The sequence below is a fragment of the Uloborus diversus genome, chromosome 2 (genome assembly GCF_026930045.1).
Source record: "Uloborus diversus isolate 005 chromosome 2, Udiv.v.3.1, whole genome shotgun sequence".
Taxonomy (NCBI): domain Eukaryota; kingdom Metazoa; phylum Arthropoda; class Arachnida; order Araneae; family Uloboridae; genus Uloborus; species Uloborus diversus.
In genome coordinates this window covers 19261066-19287104 of record NC_072732.1, presented here as the reverse complement: position 1 = coordinate 19287104, position 26039 = coordinate 19261066, and the positions used below count along the sequence as shown (strand labels likewise).

The window sequence follows — 26039 nt, the reverse complement described above, 5'->3', positions numbered from 1 at the left end:
GTATTTTCATTAAACAGAGAGAGGGACAAGTCTGACAATTTGGAACCAATTGTTTCGCATCGTCATAGCGCGTACAAAAAAAAATTTTTTTTTCTCAAAAATTTGTTCATAAAGATAGAAAACAAACAGATATTTGTGATCTGCACATTGCATTTCATAATATAGGGTGTCCCAAAATTAACGCAAGATTTGAATTTGCCACCATTTTTTCCATAAATTGCTGGCAGCCGTGAAAAAAGAACAATTTGGCAGTTGAGAGTTTAGGGTTAGTAAAAATGGGGTGTTATTGTACAATACAGCTAGAGAGAGTGAAACATTTCAATGACTGCATAAGGCATTTCCTAGTCGCGTACTCTCTCATTTCGGTCATCAGAATTGGCACCCTAGATCGTGTGATTTAACATTTTTAAATTTCTTCTTATGGGGTTGTTTGAATTCAAAGGTCTATGTCAACAAGCCCGTGCATTATCGTGTTGGGATACCGAGCGCCAATAACAGTAACTGCTTGACCAGCCTCAACTTTCATTATTTTTGAAACAATTGTTCAATAATGAAAGCGCGTTATTGTATCGTATAAAGCTCCATTTTTGATTACCCTAAACTCTCAGCTGTCAAATTGTTCTTTTTTCAGGGTTGCCAACCATTTATTGCAAAAATGGCGGCAAATTCAAATCTTGCGTTAATTTTGGGACACCCTTTATAACTACCTTCCAATTTTTCGATACAATTTATATTGATATTTGGGGCAGAAGATGCATTACGGTTTACGGGGAGTGAGCATCTTTGGACATAAGATGGCCGCCGTTCCGAAGTTGTCCAGTCTCTCCGTATTTAGGATCTCTACTTTCACCTACATTTTGTTATAGATCTTCATGTTAATTAAACAGAAATAAGCTCATTTTTTAATCTTTACATTTGATACGAAGATACTCCCGACACAGTATTATTTTTATTAAGTAACTTTGTTACTTAAAATTTAATTAATTTGCATACGTCACGTGTGGGACATCCAAAGTCAACCTCTTGTCGTTTGCTGTATGCATTACTTAACACTCTTAAACTATTAATGTGGCAATGACGAAACAGATTGTAGGTTTTGACAGTTAAATTTCCATTGTAAAGGAAACATATCTCATTTGTTAAGTTAAGTAATAAATCGTTGCGTTTCTTTCGTTGACTGTTGAAATCTTTACTAATAATAAAGCTGAAAGTCTTTCTGTCCGGAGGATGTCTGTAGGATGTCTGTGACGCGCATAGCGCCTAGACCGTTCGGCCGATTTTCATGAAATTTGGTACAAAGTTAGTTTGTAGCATGGGTTTGTAGCATAGCACCTCGAAGCGATTTTTCGAAAATTCGATGTCGTTCTTTTTCTATTCCAATTTTAAGAACAAAAATATCATAAGATGGTCGAGTAAATTACGAAATTATCATAACGTGGAACCGTAACAAGGGTACAAGCCAATTGGCGAGAAAATTCACCATACATTATTTGTAAATATACAGGCGAACCAAAAGACCTTTTACTCTTTCTATTACGGGCAAAGCCGTGCGGTTTAAAATTAAAAAAAAAAAGTATACGACAAAAATTGTGGGACGAACAACTTTGGTTTATTCTGAATTGATGCCTCACTGCTCTCTCAAGAAATCATTCGTTATCCAAAAACTAAAATGTCGTGAGAAAAAGAATAACTTGGTTGTTTCATTTCTTCGTTGCCTTTCTTCTTTCTAGTTTGCTAGCTATGTATTATTATTATTATAGCTACCGAACTTGGTAACTAAATATTACCACCCTGGGTAGGTTATTAACGCGCTTTTGTAGCAATTTAACTTTTTGGTTTGAATTTTCATTTTCATTTTGATCTGAAATTGGCACACGCTGTCTCAAGAAATCATCCTCTATTCAAAACATAAACGTCGTGGGGAGAAGAATCAGCTGAGAAGCCGAGTACTGCGCATGCGTTAGTTCGATCCCTAATTTGTGGGAGTGTGGGACCGAAGATTGATCTGGACATCAGGACAAATACTTCCGAGTCAAGGCCGATGCACCTGTGTGACGTCAGAGACGATCTCTTCCGGAGGCAGGGGGTGGTTGCGTCACCAGTCGGGGATGCACCGCGTGAGGAGGACGCTGCTCTCTGCGGTGGGGGTGTCGGCTGCTGAGAATCGTCTGCTGGTGGTGACGAGGAGCCGCTATGCTGCCTACAGGATTGGGATTCGCGAATTGGGAGCTGGCCGGTAAGACGGTGTCTTCGATTTAACCCTCAAGTAGACCTGAAAGTGCAAATTTTTAGTTAGTCGCCGGTTGTTGGTAGTCATTTTTATTTTAGTAGCCACTTTTTTCATCGTAAGTCCATGATTTATCAATGAAAATATTGGCATATGAGACCTAACTACAACGCTATTCTGAAGAGTATTTACAAAATGAAATGAGCTGCTTCCACCATTAATTTTTGTAAAAAAGAACACCATGAAGTGAACACATAATTTTCTTATCCGTCGCGTATGGAATACCATATGGGAGTCTTTTTAGCCTACTTTCCCAGTAAAAGTCAGAAAAAGAAGAAAAAAGCATGAAAGAAGGCTTAATGCATCTTAAAAATATCGCGAAAAACAAAACAAAAAGTCAAAAATAAATGAAATAATTAAATAAATATCGAAAAATTAAAAATTGGAAAGTAGGGTATTGAGATGGGGGAAAATGTCTGTCTGTCTGTATGTGCCCCCCCCCCTCTCCCAATAACATTTGAGTGAATAGTCCGATTCAAACTTTTATTTATGTTTTTTTTTTTTTTTTTTTTTCGTTCGAAAGATCTCGGCGAGTACACTTCATTCCTATATTTCATTTTTTGATTTGAACTATTTTTTGTTCAATTTTTAACAGTTCAAAAAAACTTAACATTGGCGCCTACGGGGAAATTCAAGGCAATTCCGAACTGTGAGGCGAATTTGCTTCAAACAAACTTTGTAGGAAAAAGCTTTTAATGACTCCTGACTCCTACTCCTGTGCCCGACAATTAATCGGACTCCGACTCCCCGACTTCGACTCTGACTTCGTAGCTTTGGCAAAAATTTATACACGGAGGACAAATAACTGACTCTGATTCTTGGATATTCGACTCCGACTCCCTTATCTCAAAATGAGATTGACTCCGACTCCTCAGCTATGGTTTTAACTGTGAAATAATTATTGTTGATATGACTTGTTTTTATTTTCACGCTAAAGTTTTAATTTAGGTATTCAGTTTTCGGTGGATAAACTCGAAGTCATTTATGTTTCTACATAAAGTTATGCGCAGACGATTTTTTTTTTTTTTTTTTTTTTTTTTTTTGACAATGAAAATTATTTTTTTAAGTTGACATTTTATTGTTTTTATTTATTTTGGTAAGTGCGTTTCTTCATTTAAAAAATTATTTTTGGCAGCAGGGGTAAAAGAAACGATTTTTTTAATATGATGTATTTATTTTAATAAGCTTATTAATTTTAACTATTATTCTTTCGTTTTGAAAGCTGTTGAAAAAAATTTTTTTAATGGAAAAAGCGTATTAGCTGCTTTGTTTAAAAGGTGCTGCTATTTTTTTTTACGCAGCTAATTTTTTAGATGAGTGAGGAATATTTTATTCCTAGAAATCAGCTTAAAATATTTAAAAAATATGTTTGAAACAATTTGCGCGCTTAGCTATTTGTGAGAATATTGATCAGGTACTGGAAAGTAGTATGTGTATACGGGAAAGTAGGCTCGTTTAATTCTAGACAGCACTTCTAATTAAATCACGAACTAAGTGCGACAAAATAGAAATCAGTTAAAGGGGAAAAAAATAATGAAGTGATATTAACATGGTGGCTGGTAGAATTTTCAAAAAGTGTTCGGTTGCGTATCTTATTCAGTCGCTAAAGTAAGACATCCAGTCGCTAGGTGGGGAGCGATTTTTTTCAGGTCCAACTTCATGCTTCTGAATTATGAGAAAAAAAAAATAATTTCTTCCATTTAATGCACGTGAAATGCCACTGTAAATCATGTATTTTTTTTTTTTTTTTAAATTCAAAAATGTTTTTTTTTCGTCTTTTCTCTGCCATCCAATGTATTGTTTTTTAATCTTTTAGGAAACCGATTTAGTTTACATTTCATTTAAAATCATACACATCCTATGTAAGGGTAGAAGAACATGGGAATGTTTAATAATGCTAATTCAAAGAATACCTATGTGCTACACAATAATAGTTAGAAAAAGAATATTATCAGTACCCAAATTTGCAACGAATTGCAGACATGTGTTTGGGAGTTTTAAGGAACCCCTATTTGAACGGTGAAAAATCAAGATAAATAAATACCTTTGGACTGAAATGTAAAGTAAGAAATAACAGCGTCAAAAAGCACAAATTACAGATTACTGTAGACACGTGTTTCGGCGTTACAAGGAACGACAAAACACGTGTTGTCGGCCAACAACATACAGTAAAGAAAATGCATACAGAGGCCCCGCTATAATAAGAAATTGAAGCCGGAAGCTGTATCGCAAGATCCTTAGCTTCTTGAGATACATCTCCATTCAAAACACTCCATTACTGAATCTCAATTGGTTGTTAATTTAAACTTAGATATCGTTGCAAGTTTATGAAGCACGTTTTCGAAATTGCATTAAAACATGAATTAAAATGCAAACCAATCCGCCAGCTACTTTATACGGTCCCTTTGCGAGATTGGTAAAAATTATTCTCGCGAAGCGATCATGTTATCATAACCCCGCTCATCATTGCACCGCTGTATCCCATAATTCCGGCTTCAATTTCATCTCCTTTTTACCAGAGACGGGGCCTCTCTATGTATAATTCTTTACCCTATGGCTAACAATGAATTCGGTTCCCAATCACGTGAATAAGAGCTTTGCCGTATTTGAAATCTGCTTTAAAGAAGAGTTATATTTCGAATTCTATAACATGGAAGTTCCAAACACATTCAATCAGATACAGAAAAAAACTCTTTATTTTGGTACTAAATTTTTAAATATGTTTTCACTGAAGGATCGCGAAAAATCTTTTAAAGGTTTTTAATTAATTTCTTCGTTAGTTAATGTCATCCGAAGACGCAACGTAGCTAAGAACATTCTCGATTAACTCTCTTTTCGAACATTTTTTTTTTTTTTTTCAAAATCGGTCTATTTATTTAGGCGCTGGAGTGCCACAGACAGATACACACACACACACACACACACACACACACACACTCAGCTACGTCCAACTTATAATCTCTTTCCTTTGTGTGTCGCGGGTTAAAAAATAATAATATATATTGCCTAAGGGGACATCCTCAATTTGAAGGCAAATCTGCTTTCAATAAACTTTGTTGGAAAAAGCTCTTGAAGACGAAAATATTCAAAAGTGAGTGTATAAAATGGGCAATTCATTTTTTTTAAACATTCGTGCTAACAGAGAAATTTAAAGCAAATATAGATCTCGAACTTAAAGGCGGATTTGCTTGGGACAAGTTTTGTTGAAAAAGCTTTCTACAAAGAACATGTTCATAAACGATCGTACAGATTAAAGTTTCAAAACGTCTAATATGGATGCCTATTAGTCAGTTTGGGCAAATATAGACCCATAACTTAAAGGCGGATTTGCTTGAAACGAACTTTGTTGGAAAAACGTTTGACAAGGAACATGGTAAAAAACAAATATTCAAAATGAACAGTTAAAAAAATTTTCTTTAAAAACAAAAAAAAGATTTGGCAACATAAAAAAAATGGATCGAGATGAGGATTTTTTTTTTTGTACCGTAAAGAAATGTCTGCTACCAATTTCACTGTTGAAAAACATTATTTATTTTGAAGAGTATATGATTTATTTTATTATTATTGTTATTTTGAAATCAACTAAAAAATGTAACATAAAAACTAATTTACTTTTGTATTGCTGCTTTTACTTTACGTGTATATTATTATTGTATTATTGTTTTTTTTTGGTCTAGATTCAAAACTATATATTCGGAGACATATTTTTTTGCAATTCTAATCTTCCATTGCCTCTGAATCTAATCTAAAATTAATTAAAATTGATGTATCTTTATGTGTATGTATGTAACTATGTCATCGCTACTCCTGGAAAACGACAGAAAACTGAGCATCGAACCAGGTATCAATAGATTCGTAATTTTCCTGGCTACATGCATAGCTATGTGGCATAGCTGTGCGACTTGAATTAACGGAGATAATAATTAAAAAGAATTAAAAACCTAACATTTTCTCTTATCGGTTCTTCTTTCCGAACACTTTTTCCTATAATTTCCCCCACAATTTTCCTCATCATTCTGGCAAGGGGCTAAGCGGAAGTGACTCGCAGAGCGAAAGTTTTTCTTTCTCAAGGTCACGCTATTCTGCATTCGTAATTTCTCTCTCTTTTTTACTTAAAGCAGAAGTTATTGAATAGTTCGAGTTATTGCATCAGTTTTAATGGTTTAGTTACAAAGTGCGCGGAACAGAATGGGGTCGTTTCCAAAATTTTAAAACTATTTTTTTCTGAAAGAGCATGCTTAAAAACATAGGATCGACCATTTTTTAAAAAATTTATTTAAGTTTGATATTTTTAAAAAATTACTTAAATCGGTGCGCTTTCATTGTCTACACTTCTGTCGTGTGACATCACAAATGATGAAATGCCATTCAGTGTTGCCATTCACAGAACAAAATATTTAATTCGCATCTTTACTCACGCGTATTGGCAACGATATGGTTGATAGCAAGCGCAGAGCGCAATTTTAATTCGCTGCTTGATTATCATAACGTGGAAACGTAGTAGAAAGATGTGCCAAAATTGCATTATTTGTGACGTCATAAAGACAACGCTTTGTTTCAAAAATCGGACATTTTAAAAAATTAATTTAAAAAAAAAACTTTTGGGAAAATGAAAGTATTTTTCTGGGTCCATGTAATTTCTTTTGCTCATTCTATCCATTTCAATGACTAAAAGTAGTACTTTTGACTGAAGGAAACCACCTCATTGAATGATTCTAGAGCTGCGCTGCGAAAAAAATAAAAACGATGTTTATTAATTAATGTACCGACGCAGGCGATGTGTTTTTTTGATGCAATATTTTTTTCATCTTTTCATTTGAAAAAATGTAATTTACGAGCCGAAAACGTCATTTAAATTTCTTTCGGTAAGCGAAGTCAAAGGAAGTACAGCGCCGAAGGCGCTGTACTTTAGTACTTCGTAAAAACAGAGTTGTACACCAACCCACTGGAGGCTCGCACAATGTTTCGGCGCTGTACTTCCTTTGGCTTCGTCTGGTTCCTTCTCATGCCCCCAAAAATTTCAAAATTAAAAATTATTCTGACAGCTTGAAATATTTTTTAATTTATCAACAGAACAAATACTTTCACTGGAGTCCACTAATTTTATATCAATGTGCGAAACCATTAACTCGCGCGGAAATAAAAGATAATAGCAATTTCCCCGTGGCTGTGTTCATTATTTATACACGCGTTACAAATCTGTTGCTACTTCCCACCTTACCCAAATCCAACGATCTAAAATAATTCTCCCACCTGCTATCGTTCCCTCCTCCTCAGAGCCTACTATCGACCGCAATCAACTGCTACTTTCTGTTGCTATTTTTAGCTGATGCACTCGCTCTGAGCTAGCTTGTTACAGTTATGGACTTCGAGAGCAAAACAACAGTTTAACTTCCCACGCATATTAGGATAAAGATCATTCATGAACGAAGAAGAGAAATCTTTCCACGCATCGTTTGTCAATATTTGTATGTTTGGCGTTTTCTTTTTTTTTGCAACTGTTGCTGCGTGGTGGGAAGATTTTAATTTTATGCAGAGAGAGGGGTCGATGAACTTGATCAGCGGGTCTTTTTGAAAATACATTGAAATTCCTTTGCAACGAACTTAAGGGGGTCCGGGACACATTTTGAAATTTTTTTTATTATGTACTTTAGAGTTTTGAAATTTTTTGAACTGATTCATCATTTATTTAATAAGCAAAATCATAACATAAATATGAAAAAAAATTATTTTATTATTTAAATTTAATTAGTTTTTTTTCAAAAAAATGGGGTTGCTTTAAATTATTATAACTCAAAATATTGTTGGTCAATTTTCAATTTTTTTTCAAAAAAGTATGCACAAATATCTAAGCTTTAATTTTTATTCGGCGATTTTAAAAATATTGATTCAATAAAAAATAAAAAATATTTGAAGAAAAATTTCGAAAAATTCGAAGATACTTTTTTTAAAAAAATCATAATTTTTGCAGTAAACGTTTTTTTTCAAATTCGCCGAATAAAAATTAAAGTAAATTGCTTGAAAAAGATATGCTCTAAGTTTCATTACTTTATCTCTATCGGTTCCTGACTTATAAGAGTTTGAATGCAAGAAATCGGGAAAAATTGCATCATGGAGAAAAACGCGTTTAAAGTTTTAAAGTTATGTACACATTCGTTAGATGCATGCAACAAAAATAACTATAACTTTCGTTCTATTTAAGGTAGAAACAAGATTCAAACGTCCTCTTAAGCAGAAAAAAACGAAGCAATTTTTCAAATTATAAAAAAAAAATGCAAAATTTGAGGATTTTTGTGTCCCGGACCCCCTTAAGAGAACGTAAATTTTGTTCGTTGAAACGGAGTTCGAGCAGCGTAATGGAAATCAAATCGGGACTGAAAATTTCTTTCGTTTGAAACGGATATTTCGTAGTGTAACGGGATTTCACTGCATCTCATTTTTTGAACTTTTTTCTTTTAATCGGATAAAAAATATTCAGTTTCAGCTATATTTACTACTTATGCATGGTTGGATTTACGTACAAGCTAAGCAAGCTATAGCTTGTGGCCCCTGCTTTGTTGGAAACCCCCAACTCCCAGAAAATTGATCGCAATATATACTCCTTCCTACAGGAGATTGGCTTCTCCTTTTTAATTTAGTGCTCGTGTTGTCAAAATGTAATTTTGTCCGTTTTCTTGTTACTCAAGGTTCTTTGACAACCTATTGTTTCATACGTTTTTAAAAGTTTTTAATGTTTACATGTTTTTTATTAGTTGTTTTGAACTACTGATGTTTATACCTTTCTCCCGCAAACATATTTACTTTTATCATATCCTGACTTTATATTTATGGCGAATTTTAAACTAAAAAACCGTTTAGCGCAATATAGCCCTCAAGAGCTCTTACGCCATTAAAAATAAGTAAACCAACCAACCCAGAAAATTGCACGATTCGTTAAAAAAAAAAAAAAAAACTACTTGAAAATTTGGAAAAGTGTGGCTACATACCACAAATGGGAGGTGGAAGGAATGCCAAAATATGTCAAATTCAGCTCCTTGCTACATCCTGCAGCAAAAATGTAAAAATCATGGTTCTCATGTTTTTGTAGCATATTACAAATTTTTGTGACTCACATGTTTCATATCTTGCTATTTGTTTAATCCCGAATGCAGTATTTTGGAAATTATTTTGTTATTGCTTGCTTTTATCTTACTTCTGCTGCATATTGTCAATCTGTTTAGCACGAAAAAAAAACATATACTTCCTCGAGTCCCTTTCGTTTTTTGCCCCACTTGTAATTGAAAAGAAGTTTTTGTCATGAATAGTCTATAGTTTTTTTTTTTTCTTTTTTTGAGCAATCACGATTGGTTATTGTTCTCACTTGACTGTTTTTGGCGTGTTCTCTATCATTTTATTTTCCCACCGCCACCCTCCGCACCATCACCGTCGACCGGCTCCTCACGATGCTGCTCTTATAACGAAAGCCGTCTTCAGGTTGCATCCATGTCCTACACACACGCGCATACATGCACAACTACACACACACACACACACACAAACACATACATACACCTACACACTAACACATACACACACGCATACATGCAGACACCTACACATACACACACACAAAAACATACACACAACTACCCACACATTCATGCCTGCACACACACAAACACATACCCCCCTCCCACACACACATTCATACACACAACTACTCACACACTTATGCCAGCACACAGAAACAAACACACATGCCTACCCACACATACACATACCCCCTACACACATACAAATACCCTCTGCACACAGACACACATCCCCTCCACACACAAACACACACGCCTACATACACACACTCGTGATTGTAAAAAACATAATTTAAATTCAAGATGTCAAAATTCAAATTAATTTTTCTTTTTTTTTTAAACTTAAAATAGCTGTTTCTTACAAAGTTAGAGCAATACTGTAAAATTTTACAGAGAAGTAATAAAATATCAGAGACTAGAAAGTAGTAATGAAATGCCTTAAATAGTATAATTGTTCTGGAGTTCTTGAAAATAATTGGATGAGTCTTTGAAAATCCTAAGCAGAGTGTGCTCCAATTTTATTTCTTATCAAGTGCATAACTTATGAATTGTCCAAATGGGCAGTATGTTACTCTCTTGTTACCTATTTTCTAAATCTGTACATCATTTCTTTTAAAGCGTTTTTTACTATTGATCACTTTTCTTGCAAAGGTGCGGAATAGACGTTCTTTATCCATCTCTATATTTTCATTGCAAGGCCGGTAAATTATAGCTTATCGTTTATTCGTATGTTCATGATTGAGCAATCACGATTGCTTATTGTTCTCACTTGACTGTTTTGATGTCCTATCATTTTATTTTCCCACCGCCACCCTCCGCACCGTCACCGTCGACCGGGTTCTCACGATGCTGCTCCTATAGCGAAAGCCGTCTACAGGTTGCATCCATGTCCTACACACACGCGCATACATACACAACTACGCACACACGCATGCACACACACACACAAACACACACACACAACTACCCACACATTCATGCCTACACACAGACACAAACACATATGCCTACACACACATACCCACATACCCCTCCCCCCCACACACATTCATATACACAACTACCCACATACTTATGCCAGTACACAGACACAAACACACATGCCTACACACACATACACATACCCCCTACACACAAACACACATAACCCCCACACACAAGCACACACGCCTACATACACACACTCATGATTGCGAAACACATAATTTGAATTCAAAATGTCAAAATTCAAATTAATTTTTTTTATTTATTTTACTTTTTTTGAAGCGTATGATATTGTTTCTATTCAACATGCAGACGAGTCTAAGCCTATGTTTTTCTTCTCAGGCGATGCTATGCTGGAGCCTCCCGAGAGCCGGCCGGCGCCCCAGCAGACATCTTCAGGGCGCCGCCCCTGCATGACAGAGCACAGGCGTCGCCTCTCCTGCGGGCTCTTCCTTACGTCCCTAGTGGGCCTCGCGTGGGTGGGCGGCACCCACCTGCTGCGGGCCATGCACGTGGACTACGCGAGCGCCCTGGCGGCGAACGCCCTGGTGGCCAACGGCAGCTGGGAAGGGCGACCCTACCCCCTCTACGAGGCGCCCTTCTTCACCACGTGGGTGTGCGCGTCGCTCAACTGCCTCTTCTACCCCGTGTACCTGACGGCCAAGTTCTGCGCCCCGGCACCGGAACAGGACAGCCCATCGCTCAAGAAAGAGATATCGTGAGTGCGATTTTTAACGTCTGATATTTTTTGTTTGAGCATGAAATCACGTTCTGTGCTGACCTGCAAAAGTCGTCCATACGTTTCACACTGAGAAGTCACAATTTCGTAGTCGCGTGATTATACAGAAAAAAAACGCTAGTTTTGCGTTTCGCTTTAAGAAGTGCTTTTTTAGTGAAAAAAAAAACATAAATAACTGGCGGGGGGTGAGCAATCACGAATTGCTCATTGTTCTCACTTCTCAGTTTTAAGGGCTGTTCACTTATCGGCCGTCCGTCCCGTCCATCCCGCTTTTTAATGTGACGGACTGCCGACAAAAGCGTAATTCAAACAGCGTTCGCACATCACGTTCGCCACATAAAGCGGACAGAGTAACGTTTTCCGAAGAGGGAGAAGCATTCATACTTTGCGAACGCGAAAAAGGCACATGTTAGTCTCTCACCCAATCACACCTCATCTCGTGAAGACCAATGAAATGCGACTCCCAACTCTACGGACGTCAGAGCCGTTAGATATCTGGCTTTTCGTCCCGTCGACGGGTCCCGTGCAATACGGCTTGCTGTCATGGCAACGCCGGCCGAAAAGTGGTTTTAGGGAGAAAAGCATACGTCGGTGTCGGATGTGCGGACGCAGTGTGAATTGTGCGGAAAACAGGGCAGCACTCACATACGACCACCGTGCATCAATCACGTGACTGAATTCACTCACAAAAGAGCAGAGCGCGCTGCTTGGCGGAAACCAATGAAACGCTGTCCTACTTTTGACGGCCGTCATCAAGGCTCTTCTGATCGAAACCGGTCCTGTCCAAGATGGCTTGCTGTCATGGCAACCGGCAAAGAAAACCTGCTTCGGGTGGGAAAAAACGGGAAGGACGGGACGGACGGCCGTAGTGCGAACTGCCCCTTAGGCGTCCGTCCATCCATCCGTCCTTTGATTTTATTTTTGCCTCCACCTCCCTCTGCAGTGTCGACCGGCTCCCCGATGCTGCTCCTCCAGCGGGCTGCTCGGCCACGGCGTCCATATCCTACACACGACTGCCCATGCACATACACCTGCATACACACATATGTCTTCACACACAAACACGCACACACACGCTCACGCTTGCTTATACGCACACATGTCTGCACACACACACACACTTCGTGGTTGCGAAAAGCTTGATTTGAACTCAAGATGTCAAAAATTAAAATTTTCTTCTTCTTTTTTTTTTTTTTTTAACAATTACGATTACTTATTGCTTTTATTTGACTGTTTTGATGTCCTATGATTTTATTTTCCCGCCAACGCCCTCTGCAGCATCACCGTCGACCGGCTCCTCACGATGCTGCTCCTATAGCGAAAATCGTCTCCAGGTTGCATCCGTATGCTTCACACACGCGCATACATACAACTACACACACACACATACACAAACACATACACACACACACATAACTACCCACACATTTATGCCAGCACATAGACACAAACACATATGCCTACACACACATACACATACCCCGCCCCCACGCACACAAACACTCGTACACACAACTACCAACACTCATGCCTGCACACAGACACAAACAGACATGCCTACACACACATACACATACCCCTACACACAAACACACATACCCCCCCCCCACACACACTCGTGATTGCGAAAAACATAATTTGAATTCAAGATGACAAAATTCAAATTAATTTAATTTTTTCTTTTTTTGAGTATTTCACTTATTTTATTTCATGACATATTTTTTACCCATCTTTTTCATTGACATTCTAAAACGTTAATGTGACTATAATTTTAAAACGTTTATGAAGCGTTTAAACGTTACTTCAGCTGCCTACGAACCTTTTCATAGCCGAATCTTTACACTTCTTATTTTTGATAAGTAACTTCATGAGATGTTACAGATATATTCATATTTAAAATCAAATTGTCGAATAGTAAATAAACACTACACCAAAACTGCTTCGGGACAGCAGTGAGGGCCCCAAAGCAGTGAGGGCCCTGGGCCACTGCCGAACTTGCCCTAGCGGAAACCAAGGCTTGACTCTAAGTATATATCTCGGGTGTGAAAAAATCGGTCAACTGAGACTCAGCGCGAAATTCAGCTGCAGCAGTAGACAGAAATGGAAAGTTTAAATTACCCTCAGGAAGAGTCTTTTTCTATGTGAGGTACCTTATAGTACATGAAATAGAAAAAGACCTTCGGACAAACGACTATCTAAAGCTGAAATCTTCAAATACGTAATTTTAAAAAAGTTTCATCTGTTAGTCAATGTTTCAAAACCCAAATTATTATGAATGAAAAAATGATGATGAAAAAACTACCTGAAGTGTTTTACTTGTTTAAGCATACAATTAACAACCTATACGCAAGTAGGTGAATGTGGGACAAAGTGAAATGGTTAAGGTGTCTGAGTTTTTTCAAAATGATCATATCGGAAATTGGTTTTGAAAATTACAGTACATAAAGAAAAAATATTGTATTTTAAATAAAACTTGTGTTAAAACAGTATTTTTTATTTTTGGTAGTAAATTTGAGTCTTCAAAAACAGTTGGAAATTTTCACCTTTATTTTTCACGGGGAAAAGTGAAAAATAAAATATTTTTCTAATGAAATATTTTCTATTCGATTATAAAACATATTTTTGATCAAAAGAATCAGTAAATAAAAGATTGAATGACCAAATGAAAAGATAATGAATAAAACGAGCTGATGTGTGCATCACATGACTTCCTTTTACTCCAATTTAATGTCATTTCCCCATTATTCGCTATTTTAATGTGATTCAATATTTATTCTCTAAATATCATCAACAATGGCCAAATTGAAACCAAAAAAAAAAAACTCCGCCAAATTTGTCGCCAAGTTGGCGACAAAACTTGGCGACCAAAAGACTGGCGATATATCGCCAAGTGTCCGACAAATTATAACGCCACTTGAGTTTACATCGAAATTAACAATGATTTCCCCCCAAAAAGGTGCAAAAGACCCCCTTAGGAACATCCGAAAGCAACCAAAAGGGGAGGTGCACAACTAGACCCCACTACGAGTCTATGTACCAAATTTCAACTTTCTAGGACATACCATTTTTGAGTTATGCGAGATACATACGCACATACGCACATACGCACATACATACAGACGTCACGAGAAAAGTCGTTGTAATTACCTCGGTGATGGTCAAAATGGATATTTCGCGTGTCTATACATTCTTAGGCACTTTTCCGCATGTGGTCGAATCGAAAAAAAAACTCAACATTCATTTGGGGGTGAGCAAAATGGAAATTAAGGGCGATTTTTGAGTGAAAATTTTTTCGCGAATACAATACTTCCTTTTTTGTAAAAGGAAGTAAAAACGAATAATTAAATGAAAAAAATCAATTAATATATGAAGAAAAATAAATAAGCGAGTAAAAGAATGAATGAATAAGAAAATAAGTGAATGAATGACTAAATAAGTAAATTACTAAATGAATGAATGTAAATGAATTAATTAATAAATGAAAAAGTAAGTGATTTATATTAATTGACAAATTTTACAATTTATTTAAAATACAATCAAGCACAATATTAACTAAATTTTTGCTGCATTGAATATTACAAGGTCTCAATTAATATTTAAAATATTAATAAAAAGTATTTTATCATTTTATGGTAACAAAAACAATTTTTGACTTACAACAAAATATTACAATTATCATTTTTTTAAATTGCCTGCATTACCAAATGCTTTAATTCTCGGCGCAATTTTTTTTAATGACTGGACTAGATTACATGTGGTACTACATAGTTAAAATAATACTAGATAGGTAGAGCTAAAAGCAGAGTAAATATTTCACCATTTCACTTTGCCCATGATCCCCTCTTACTGTCTATCTTTTACGAGAAAAGCTCCCGCCGTCAAGTCTAAACCCGTCTACTGCCATAGAAACGGACTTCCTTCATTTTCTGCGAGGGTTAGCAAGGAGGCTTTTTGGCGAAATTTCGCCACTCGTCTTCTCGCCTTTTTGCAGTCGTACGGGTTTTTCCAACATTAAGCTTCCCTTGGAAAAATGAGACGCGTTTCGTTGCTATAGCTATAGCAGTAGACAGGTGCAGACATTTCGGCGGGGGCTTTTCTTGTGATGGACGGACAGTATTGTACCACCTTCTTACTGTGAACATTGTTGTCACAATACACATGCATAGATTGTTATTTTTTGTTGAATGCCGTTTCAGAGAGAGTCTGCAGCCGTATCAAGAGAGGGGACTGAGCGTCGGGCGGTTCGTCTGCCGGTGCCTGCTGTTCACGACTCTCTGGTCCCTCACCAACTACCTGTTCGTGAGATCGCTCAGCCTGCTCGACGCCACCGACGTCATCGCCCTCTACACCACACACTGCGCGTTCGTCTACCTCCTGTCGTGGGTGCTACTCCAAGAGCAGTTCGTTGGAATTCGAGTAAGTGCTGAGACCCGTTTATGATTGCTGAAATTAACTGGAAAGTCCATGAAATACACCACTAGCTCTGTCAATTCCAGGAATTGACAGAACTGGCGGTGTCTTTCATGTATTTCTGCCTTAGCCCTGGCTATAAGGCGGTAACTTGCTGAATAACTGGAAAGTCGCCCGTCAAGGTATGACGGATGAAAATTGCTTCAACATTTGAACGGAGCCATTACCTTTTTGGTGACATTTTGATTGTTGAAATTTCAACTCTTACTCCAGTGGATGAACCCTAAACTCCAGTAGATAGCTGTAATAGTTGACCGCTTAATTGACTAGAAAATCATGATCCGCGAAAATTGCTTCCACATTTGAACGAAGCCATTACCTTTTTGGTGACATTTTGATAGTTGAAATTTCAACTCTTACTCCAGTGGATGAACCCTAAACTCCAGTAGATAGCTGTAATAGTTGACCGCTTAATTGACTAGAAAATCATGACGGGCGAAAATTGCTTCCACATTTGACCGATGCAATTGCCTGCTTGGTGATAGTTTCAAAGTTGAAAAATTAACCCTAACTCAAGTGGATTAACCCTAAACTCCTGTAGATAGCGTTCATTGGTGACCTTTTTTTTCGCTTCTCCATTCCTCTGAAATGATACAGTCTTACCAGTAAAACAGTTCAGTTACCGGATCGAGTTCAGCCTTGTCACGATAAAGCCTTTCCCAGCACGTTAAACATTACCAAAACACGTTTTCAAATTGTCATGCCTTGGCGCGAGTTTCATTGTTGAAACACGCGAATTACTCGATCATCGGCCATTATTTATATGAGGATTTGCAAGCAGTCTCCGGACTTACAGTCAACTGGGAAAACCTTAGCCTTTGCAGGTAACATTGACCCCACAAGTGCAAAGAGATTGTCTATACTATATTAGAAATGGAAGAGTGATTATCACTTATTCTTTTCAAGGGTCTAATAAGAGGCAGCACTAGCTTGGCTAAATCATTCTTCTTCTTCATCAGCACAACCAGGCAAGGCCAAGACTTTCTCCGTCTGCTTCCTCCAGGCGGTACGACACATTGCCAGGTTTCTCCACCTGTTCACTCCCAAAATTTCTAGGTCCTTCTCAGCACTATCCAGCACCTTGTTGCTGGTCTTCCCCTTCTCCTTGTACCCTCAATCTTCGAAAAAGTTAGCTTTTTAACCGGGTCCAGATCTGCACGCCTAAATACGTGCCCCATCCATCTGATTCTGTTGCCTTTAATTACTCTTAAGATGTTGGGTTGTCTGTATTTATGGTATACTGGCTAAATCATTACTCATTGACTTTTTGTTTGTTGGGTCAATGTTACCCGTGAAAAGGCCATAGTTACCCCAGTTGACGGTTTATCTTTTTTTTTTATCTTTTCGAGATCGGTCGCTAGTGTCTGTCACCGATAGAGGGCCGTGGTGACCTGATCGGCAAGGCGTTTGACTCGTAATTGAACTGTCACGGTTCTGATGCCAGCAGGTCGAAGATGTGTTCGCTAATGGTGACTCGGCACCTTAAATATATCATGGTCCCAAAACCATCCAAGTACTTATTCCAAATCAATACCTCTGAAGTACTGGATCAGGTGTTGCTCGCCTCCTGGTGTGAATTGAATATTCAGGGTTCTCTTCAGGGTCCCGTCCAACCGGTTAAGCCACGTGTAGAGATAGGTACGGGGGACCTTCTGGATTGCACTCTAGTGAAATGAGTGTAACGTCAGTCATTGATATTTGATCAAAGCAAATATGACCAATCAAGCAACTTTCTCGCTTTGGGGGACCTTCTGGAGTGCACTCTAGTGAAATGAGTGTAACGTCAGTCATTGATATTTGATCAAAGCAAATATGACCAATCAAGCAACTTTCTCGCTTTGGGGGAGCTCGCCTTTCGCTCGCCTTCTGGAGTGCACTCTAGTGAAATGAGTGTAACGGCAGTCATTGATATTTGATCAAAGCAAATATGACCAAGCAAGCAACTTTCTCGCTTTGCTTCCTAGGCTACTGGGTAAAATGTCAATCTCTGAAACGGCTGCAGGAATGGCAACTTTTCCTGAACTACCCCAGAAGTCCGTGGATAGGAGGGTTAACAGACAAATCGTGGAGTTCGTGATATTTTAAAAAAGTTTTAGCTTTAAAATGACTAGAAACATACGTGTTCAGTTATATAAGCTAGGCCCAGATAGTTCCATCGGTTAAGCGTCGGGCTCGTGTCTGGAGGTTCGCGAGTTCGGTATCAGACAGCCGAATACCGTTTGTGTGTTCTAATGGTGACTGGTGGACAAAATTTTCAGTTAACCTTGTATTTTCAGTTCATTTATCAGTTTAATTTTCTCACGACAGAGATTTCTCTCGCGAGGTTAGAACTTTAATGATGACAATTATTTATTTACAGCAAATACAAAAGCGATATTGTTTGGCTCTGAGAAGTTGAGCTATGGCCTTGAGCAAGTCCATTTCTTTCAAGGGAGAGCAATCAGTAAGAAGAGGAATTGTTAGGCGCAGAGTTGGGCTACCATTGCAACCCTTTTATTGGCGAGAAAATCTCCCCCGCTTGCTACTTCTTACCTGAATTATATTTTTCGCCAAATGGGCAATAACACTGCAAACTAAATCCGCAAGTTCTTGAGCCGTTTTCCCTCACCACTATTTCAACAAATGGAATCTTTTAATCGGTCTGGCAGCGGAGCTCAACTTGCCAGAGGTGGACAGTACATGCCACCAAGTGTTACAGTCCTTCAATATAATTACCAGCTTTGTGTAAAACTCATTTCCAACGATATGGATGTTATGCGTCATCCGTAGCAGTGCTTGTTCTGTTGATAGTTCAAATGGGGTGGTCTCTACTGCCTCAGGAATCTCTGAAACCGTTCTGAAGCGAAAGCTACAGAAATTGAATCAAAGTCACAAGGACTTACGTCGTTGTAATGAAGGAACTACTTCATGGCATTCGCTTCAGAACTGATACGGAGATTCTTGTGGCAGCAGACCGTTCCATTGGAAATATCTGACGCTGCTACGGGGTGTTCCATAACTTCCAGAGCATTGGAAGCGGGTTGTAACAATGCTGGTAAATACATTGAAGGAGTGTAAAACTTGGTGTCATGCATCCTTTTGTACTAGCCGTAAATAGATAGTTGCCACTGTTAAAGATTCAACACTCGTATTACAAAGCTACAGTTGTTGACGATTACACCAGTTAATCGCCATGTCATCCATGTTTAGTATTTTCCTATTTGAGAGATTTTTATTTATGTACTTTTTGCATTTAGTAGAGTCCCGAAGTTTCGGCTTTGAATCCGTTAAATAAATTATTTAAGTGGCCGAGTTTAGCAAAATGCCGGGTTATCTGGAATGCTCCGGCAACAGGTTTCTACATCATGCTTGAATGTCGCCGAGTTTTCCCAAATCGGTCGGGTTATTGAAAGGTGAGTTTTCGAAACTCTGTACTGCATGATATTTTGTTTTCATTTCGTATGAACCGATGTTGTTAGAAAGGGCGTAAACTCATTTTTAAATCATCGATTCACATGTACTATGTACTGCTCTAGGCAGCAGTATCTGCAATTTTTGTCATCGGTTTTACTTTAGTTTTACTGTACAAACTTGATTATTTGGTTTCCACTGAAAATAACGCCAAATCCTAACATTTTATTAGTGTTTGTATTGAATAAGAAACGCGTTTCTTCAAATATCTCAAAAACTCTTAACAACAAACAACATTTCTTTCTCCTCATCCACCTTATTATTATTTAAGTATAGGTTTGTTATTGAGAAAATTGTGCTTTTTCATTGCTCAAATGGGAACGTTTATTTTTTTAACTAGCTGTACCCGACGCGCGTTGCTACGCCAACAAAAAAATACATCATTATACTGATTTTCATGACAATCAGTTGAACGGGGCAGAAGTTGCTACTCTGCAGTGCCACCTGGTGGCGAGTGGCTTCAATGAGCATATTATGCACCTTCTCCGTGGAAAAATACATATATATATAGAAATTTTCATAATAATCGGTCCAGGTATCAAGTGAAGCCGTGACTATACTCAAATTTTGTACTCACGCAGTTTGCAAGATCAATCAATCGCTAAAAATATCAAATAGGAAAAATTTTAAATCCTCCCGCTGCATGAAAAGCCATAAAACAGTAAAGAAAGAATTTATTTGTTCAAACTCAAGAAAAATGGCAACAGCTAACTTCTTATCAATGAGATCTTTCATGCGAATTAATTTCTGCAGCCGATCATTTTATTCGTATTTATCCAATGGATTGTGACTTAAATTGGAATAAAAAAGGAACTATCGATCGGATTTTTTTCGAACTGGTCTATAAACATTCCCAGTACCAAAAATAACAAACGGTGAAAGTTTCAGCCAAATCTGCCGGGTAGTTTTTGAGTTCATGAATGACATACAGACAAACATTCATTTATATATATATAGATTACAAATTATTACTTCATAGCAATGTAAAGAAAACTACATTTTTGAATCTTGTTTTCCAGATTGTGGCCGTTATTCTGTGCAACACGGGAATAGCGCTCTTCGCTTACATGGACGGCGATTCCCGCGCTCGAACACTTGGGGGAGTAGTGCTGGCCGCGTCCGCAGCCGCAGGAACAGCTGTCTACAAAGTAAGACCCTCACGCTACTCTATCTTTCAAAAGTTTCTTTTGTTGTCTAACATTAATTCTTTGTAACAATAACCTATGTCAAAAAAATCAATTTTGCTAAAAGCGGTCGTTCTCTTTATTTCTTCTGACTAGTTAACTTCTAGGCCTCCTACACACGAGGCTGTTAGTTGAGTCAACTTTTCAAAAAAGTTACCAGTCAACTAGTTGACTGGCGTTTTTCGTTGTGTTCACGCGAGACAACTTAATTGAATCAACTTTTCATCTAATAAGTTAAATTTATCGCGCAGCTGCTCCACAACTATGTTAAAACTGAACCGAGTTGACTCAACTGGTTCACTCGTGAGTAGAGCGAACGCGTATCAAGGTCAAGATGAGTTGAATCAACTGAAAAGTTGATTCAACCCATCAGGAGAGAGTTGTAACTGCAATGTACCTGGCGTGCCTGATCGACTGAGTCTTGAGTCGACTGATCGGATGACGAACGATTCCTTCACCTTTTTACCAGGTTACACTTCCTGATAGGCACTCGCTAGAAAGTTGATTCAATAAAGCTGTTTCGAGTGCATATTTACTGTTTTTGGGGCATGCCGTAATGAATGAATTTTGGATCCCCTTTATCTATCGCAAGATTTATCATGCGCATTTTTGAATCACCTTCAGGGCCAATCATTGTGGAGGGATCCTCATTTTTGCAGCATGGCAAACTGTTCGAGCCCAGCGAAGTGTTGAACAATTCAAGAGATTATCGTCTCATGCTACGTTAGGAATGTAGATATAGTTTTGAATTGCTTTAACTACGTTTGAAGTACAAGTAACGTTGCATGTTTTAGCTTTCCATAAAAATGCCGATTGTGAGATAAACAAAGATTATAGGACTTAGGTAAATGTGATGACTATAACTCATTACCATGGAGCTGCATCACATTAGTTGTTGTCGCGCTGAAAACTTTGCAACTACGTGTACAGATTGCTATCACAAACTAAATTTGGTCAAAATCTGAAATTAGCTGTTCTTGTAAAGTAAGAAAAACAACGTTAAAAAAAGCACAAATTTGCCAATTACAGCAGACACGTGTTTCGGCGTTACAGGGAATGCCTTTTTAAGTGCAAAAAGTAATGAGCTTATGGATGAAAAAACATCCGAACAAAAGACATCCGACATGTGTTTTCATCCATAAGCTCATTACCTTTTGCATTGAAAAAAGCGTTCCCTGTAACGCCGAAACACGTGTCTGCTGTAATTGGCAAATTTGTGCTTTTTTTAACGTTGTTTTTCTTACTTTACTGTTCAGCACAAAGGTATTTATTTATCTTAGCTGTTCTTGATTCAAGGTACCGAAATAGGCTCGAAAAATGTCCAAAAAACAACCTGTTTTGTGCTGGACATATCATTGACTTCCTCACTGAACGTCCAGTTTCATGCAAATGACGTCGTTTTAAATTCGTAGAAACAAATAACGTTTCGTGAAAAAGATCAAATTTCTGAAAAGATACCAGTGTTACCGAAAATATTTGACGAAGTATATAATTTCGCCATATCAAATATTATCTAAACATTATTATTATAATATTATCTGCAGCTATGTTTTATGTACGTATCTACACAGGGTGATCGGAAAATGAGAAGCCAAATTTTAAGGGGGTTATTGGGAACGAAAACAAGCAAGATTATACCGGAATGTATAGTTGTCAATGCAATTCTGATGCGTTTCATACACACGAAGCCGAAATCTGGCAGAAACAAAGCATATCGCTAATAATGATAAATTGCTACTCTAAGACGATTTCACGCAACATTTTAACTTTTAAGCCAAGTTTAAAAAGTGTTTAGTGTTGCGACCTGTAGCTATAATCAAGCACGGATGGAAGGAAAGGGTCATGAGGTCATTACACCCCTCCCTTTCTAAACCGTTGGCACTATTAAACATCCACATTACGTTCGAACAATTTATGAATAAAATGTGAACAAGGCAGTCATCTTTTAAATTCATTAAAAAAATTTAAAGTAAACATTTGAAATACTTAAAATACACCGCCAGCTTAGTCATTTCATCCGAGGACTTCAGTTTCGTGCTTATTAGCACTCATCAGCACAGAAAAGGAAGTGACTGATCTGGAGGTGAAAAACCTCTTAAGGTAGCCAAGAGAGCCATACAACTGGTAGCCAGTATAAAATTAACGCTGGTCAGACGAGTGACCGAAGCAATGGTTCAGTTAAACTCGAAACAGGCAAGTCATGCAATTTTCAGTAAACTAACTGTGAAAATACCATGCCTTGCCTGCAATCTTTTAGTTGAACCGAGCCATTGCTTCGGTCACTCGTCTGGCCAGTGCTAATTTAATACTAGCTACCAGTTTGTATGGCTCTTTTGGCTCTTTTAAGAGGTTTTCCACCTCCGGATCAGTCACTTCTTTTTCCGGGCTGATGAGTGCTAATAAGCACGACACTGAAGTCCTCGGATGGAATGACTGAGCTGGCGGTGTATTTTATGCATTTCTGCCTTAGCCCTGGCTATAGGGTGGTAACTTACTGAAAAAATTTGAAATATTACTTCTTTTCATTGCTTATGAAATTAATTCGTAAAGTTTTTGCCATATTAGATGCATTACTCCTGGCCAGTTCAGTGCTTTTTATTGATACTGAAACAGAACTAGAAATTTTTCGTATCCAAAGCCGTAGGTTCGTACATGAGGAGGAAAGGGAGGGTGTCATTTCTGAGCATGACCCCCCCCCCCCCACTAAACTTGTAGCCTGTATCCGCCCGTGGCTATAATACACGCAACGACAACGTAGTGATGGGTAATAACTTATCAAAATGGCACGTCAATGTCATTGCGACGTATATTACAGTTGCAGGGTCAACAACTTCTTTAAACCTTTCTTGATGCTAAAATGTTCCGTCAAATTGTGTTAGTGCAATAATTTATCATTATTTGTTATCAATCAGCCTCTAACTTAGTGTGAACGTAGCGCGTAAACATTGTGCTTGCGACCCAAAGTCCCTACATGATTCTTGCTTATTTTCGTCCCATATAACCCCCTTCAAAATTTGGCTACACATTTTCCAATACTTTTGTATTTTTACAAATCATAAAAGCTATTTTTATTCTTTTGTACTACTATCTATTGTTTCACAGGAAAGAAGTATATTTGGGCTACGGAAAGATGGAGGATGCACCCCCAGGGGCGTGCACGGAGGGGGGGGAGATAGGACACCTGTTGGCCTGGGCCCAAGCCTGAAAGGGGCCCAATATTTTTAAAACTTGCGGTGAAATATAGGGGTAAACAATATGGAGGAGGGTCTGGAAAAGTCATTTGTGATGAGCCCCATATTTTCTGTGCACGCCCCTGGATGCACCGGAAGCGGAAACAGAGCACTCTATTTTGAAATAGGTAGGATCAGCGACAACGCGCAAGCAGCAAAGTGCTCACTAATCATACCTGTTACAAAATGAAGTGTTCTGTTTCCGCCACCAGTTCTCATTCACCATCTCTCCGTGGCTCAACTAGACCCGCACAGCATTAACAAAAGAAAAAGGTATTTGACCATCTTCGTCTCATATAGGTGCTCTTCAAGAAACTAGTGGGAGAGGTGAGCCTGGGACAGCTATCCTTCTTCTTCAGCCTGGTGGGATTGTGCAACGTTCTCCTAGTATGGCCCCTAATGCTGGGGCTCTACCTGGGGCGCGCGGAGACACTGCGGTGGGACGAAGTGCCCTGGTTGCCCTTGCTCGGAGCAGCCATGTTCCTCTTCAGTAAGTATGGGATTTTGTAATTCGAAAGTTGATTCCTTTGACTAGTTACGATTAAACCTACCGGATGCGTCAGATACAAACGAAGTATCTCAAAATTAGAATAATCTTGAAAATCAGTATGCGCTTTTTACACTCTTCAATGGCTCAACTTGTAGCTTTTATGTTACCTAATATGAACATATGATTTTCTTCCACAACAGTTGTCCAGTACGATTAGACAGATTAGTGACATTTAACTGTAGGTTTAGACACTAAAATTTTTACTTACTTTGATCTTTTTACTTCCTTTTACAAAAAAGGAAGTATTGTATTCGCGAAAAAACTTTTTCCCAAAAATCGACCTTAATTTCCATTTTGCTCACCCCCGAATGAATGTTGAGTTTTTTTTTCAACCCGACCACACGTGGATATGTGCCTAGGAACGTACAGACACCCGAAATATCCATTTTAATGTTAATTAAAACACGTTTTCTCGTGACGTCTGTATGTACGTATGTATGTGCGTATGTGAGTATGTATGTCGCATAACTCACGAACGAAATGTCCTAGAAAGTTGAAATTTGGTACGTAGACTCCGAGTGGGATCTAGTTGTGCACCTTTCTTTTTGGATGCATTCGCATGCTCCAAAGGGGGTCTTTTGCCCCTTTTGGGGAGGAAGTCATTGTTAATTACGATATTAACTCAAGTGGCGTTGTAATTTGGCGAACACTTGGCGATATATCGCCAGTCTTTTAGTCGCCAAATTTTTTCGCCAACTTGGCGACAAATTTGTCGATTTTTATTTTATTTTTTTTTTTATTTTTTTTTATAAATCTGGTTTCAATTTGGTCACTGTTGGTGATATTTAGAGAGTAAACTATTGAATCGTATTAAAACTGCCAATAATGAGAAAATGACATTAAATTGGAGTAAAAGGAAGTCATGTGATGCACACATCAGCATGTTTTCATTAAATGAAACCATTACGGAAAAATGAATTAAATATCAGTTTTCGATCGGACTGAACTGCATGCGTTCCAAATCTCTTTGTACCGCAATCGAGTCCACCAAAAAGTATTAAATTATGGGGGGGGGGGGAGGGAACCCGTGGATTGAGCTGCTTTCGATACTGAACGCCTGATTTTGATTCCAGGAGGTAAACAATAGACTAGAAAGAAAGGCATAGGTGATGATAAGACGTCATAAGTCAATATAACACTATTTTTGTCACCAACCTTTATAAATTTGGCTACAGTGACTTCAGACTATGATGTTGATGACATACTATGAGCCACAGCAAGTTACTTTAAATTGATTTTGGTTTTTTTATTTTATTTATTCATTTATTTATTTCAAAGTTATTTATAAACTATAAAGTTGTCCGTCAAGGTATGACGGGGGGAAATTGCTTCCACTCTTCTACATTTGAACGAAGCAATTGTCTGTTTGGTGATATTTTGTTAGTTGGAATTTTAATCCTAACTCCAGTGGATGAACCCTAAACTCCAGTGGGTAGCGTTAATTTTCAACCACTTTTTTGATTCTTCGTTCCCCTAAAATGACTGTGTTATCAGTAAAAGAGTTAAGCTACCGGATCGAGTTCAGCCTTGTTACAATAAAGCCTTTCCCTGCATGTTAAACATTACCCAAACGT

The 26039-nt window shown here is 38.0% G+C and overlaps 1 protein-coding gene across 1 annotated transcript in view; it reads left to right on the top strand.

The window, feature by feature from the left end:
• LOC129235088 (putative thiamine transporter SLC35F3) overlaps positions 1-26039 on the top strand; it is a 42848-nt gene that overhangs the window by 3777 nt on the left and 13032 nt on the right. Inside the window, exons 2-5 of the mRNA XM_054868768.1 lie at positions 11185-11560; positions 15778-15997; positions 20521-20649; positions 24216-24405. Coding sequence (XP_054724743.1) covers positions 11185-11560; positions 15778-15997; positions 20521-20649; positions 24216-24405 — 915 coding nt within the window. The remainder of the gene's footprint in view (positions 1-11184; positions 11561-15777; positions 15998-20520; positions 20650-24215; positions 24406-26039) is intronic.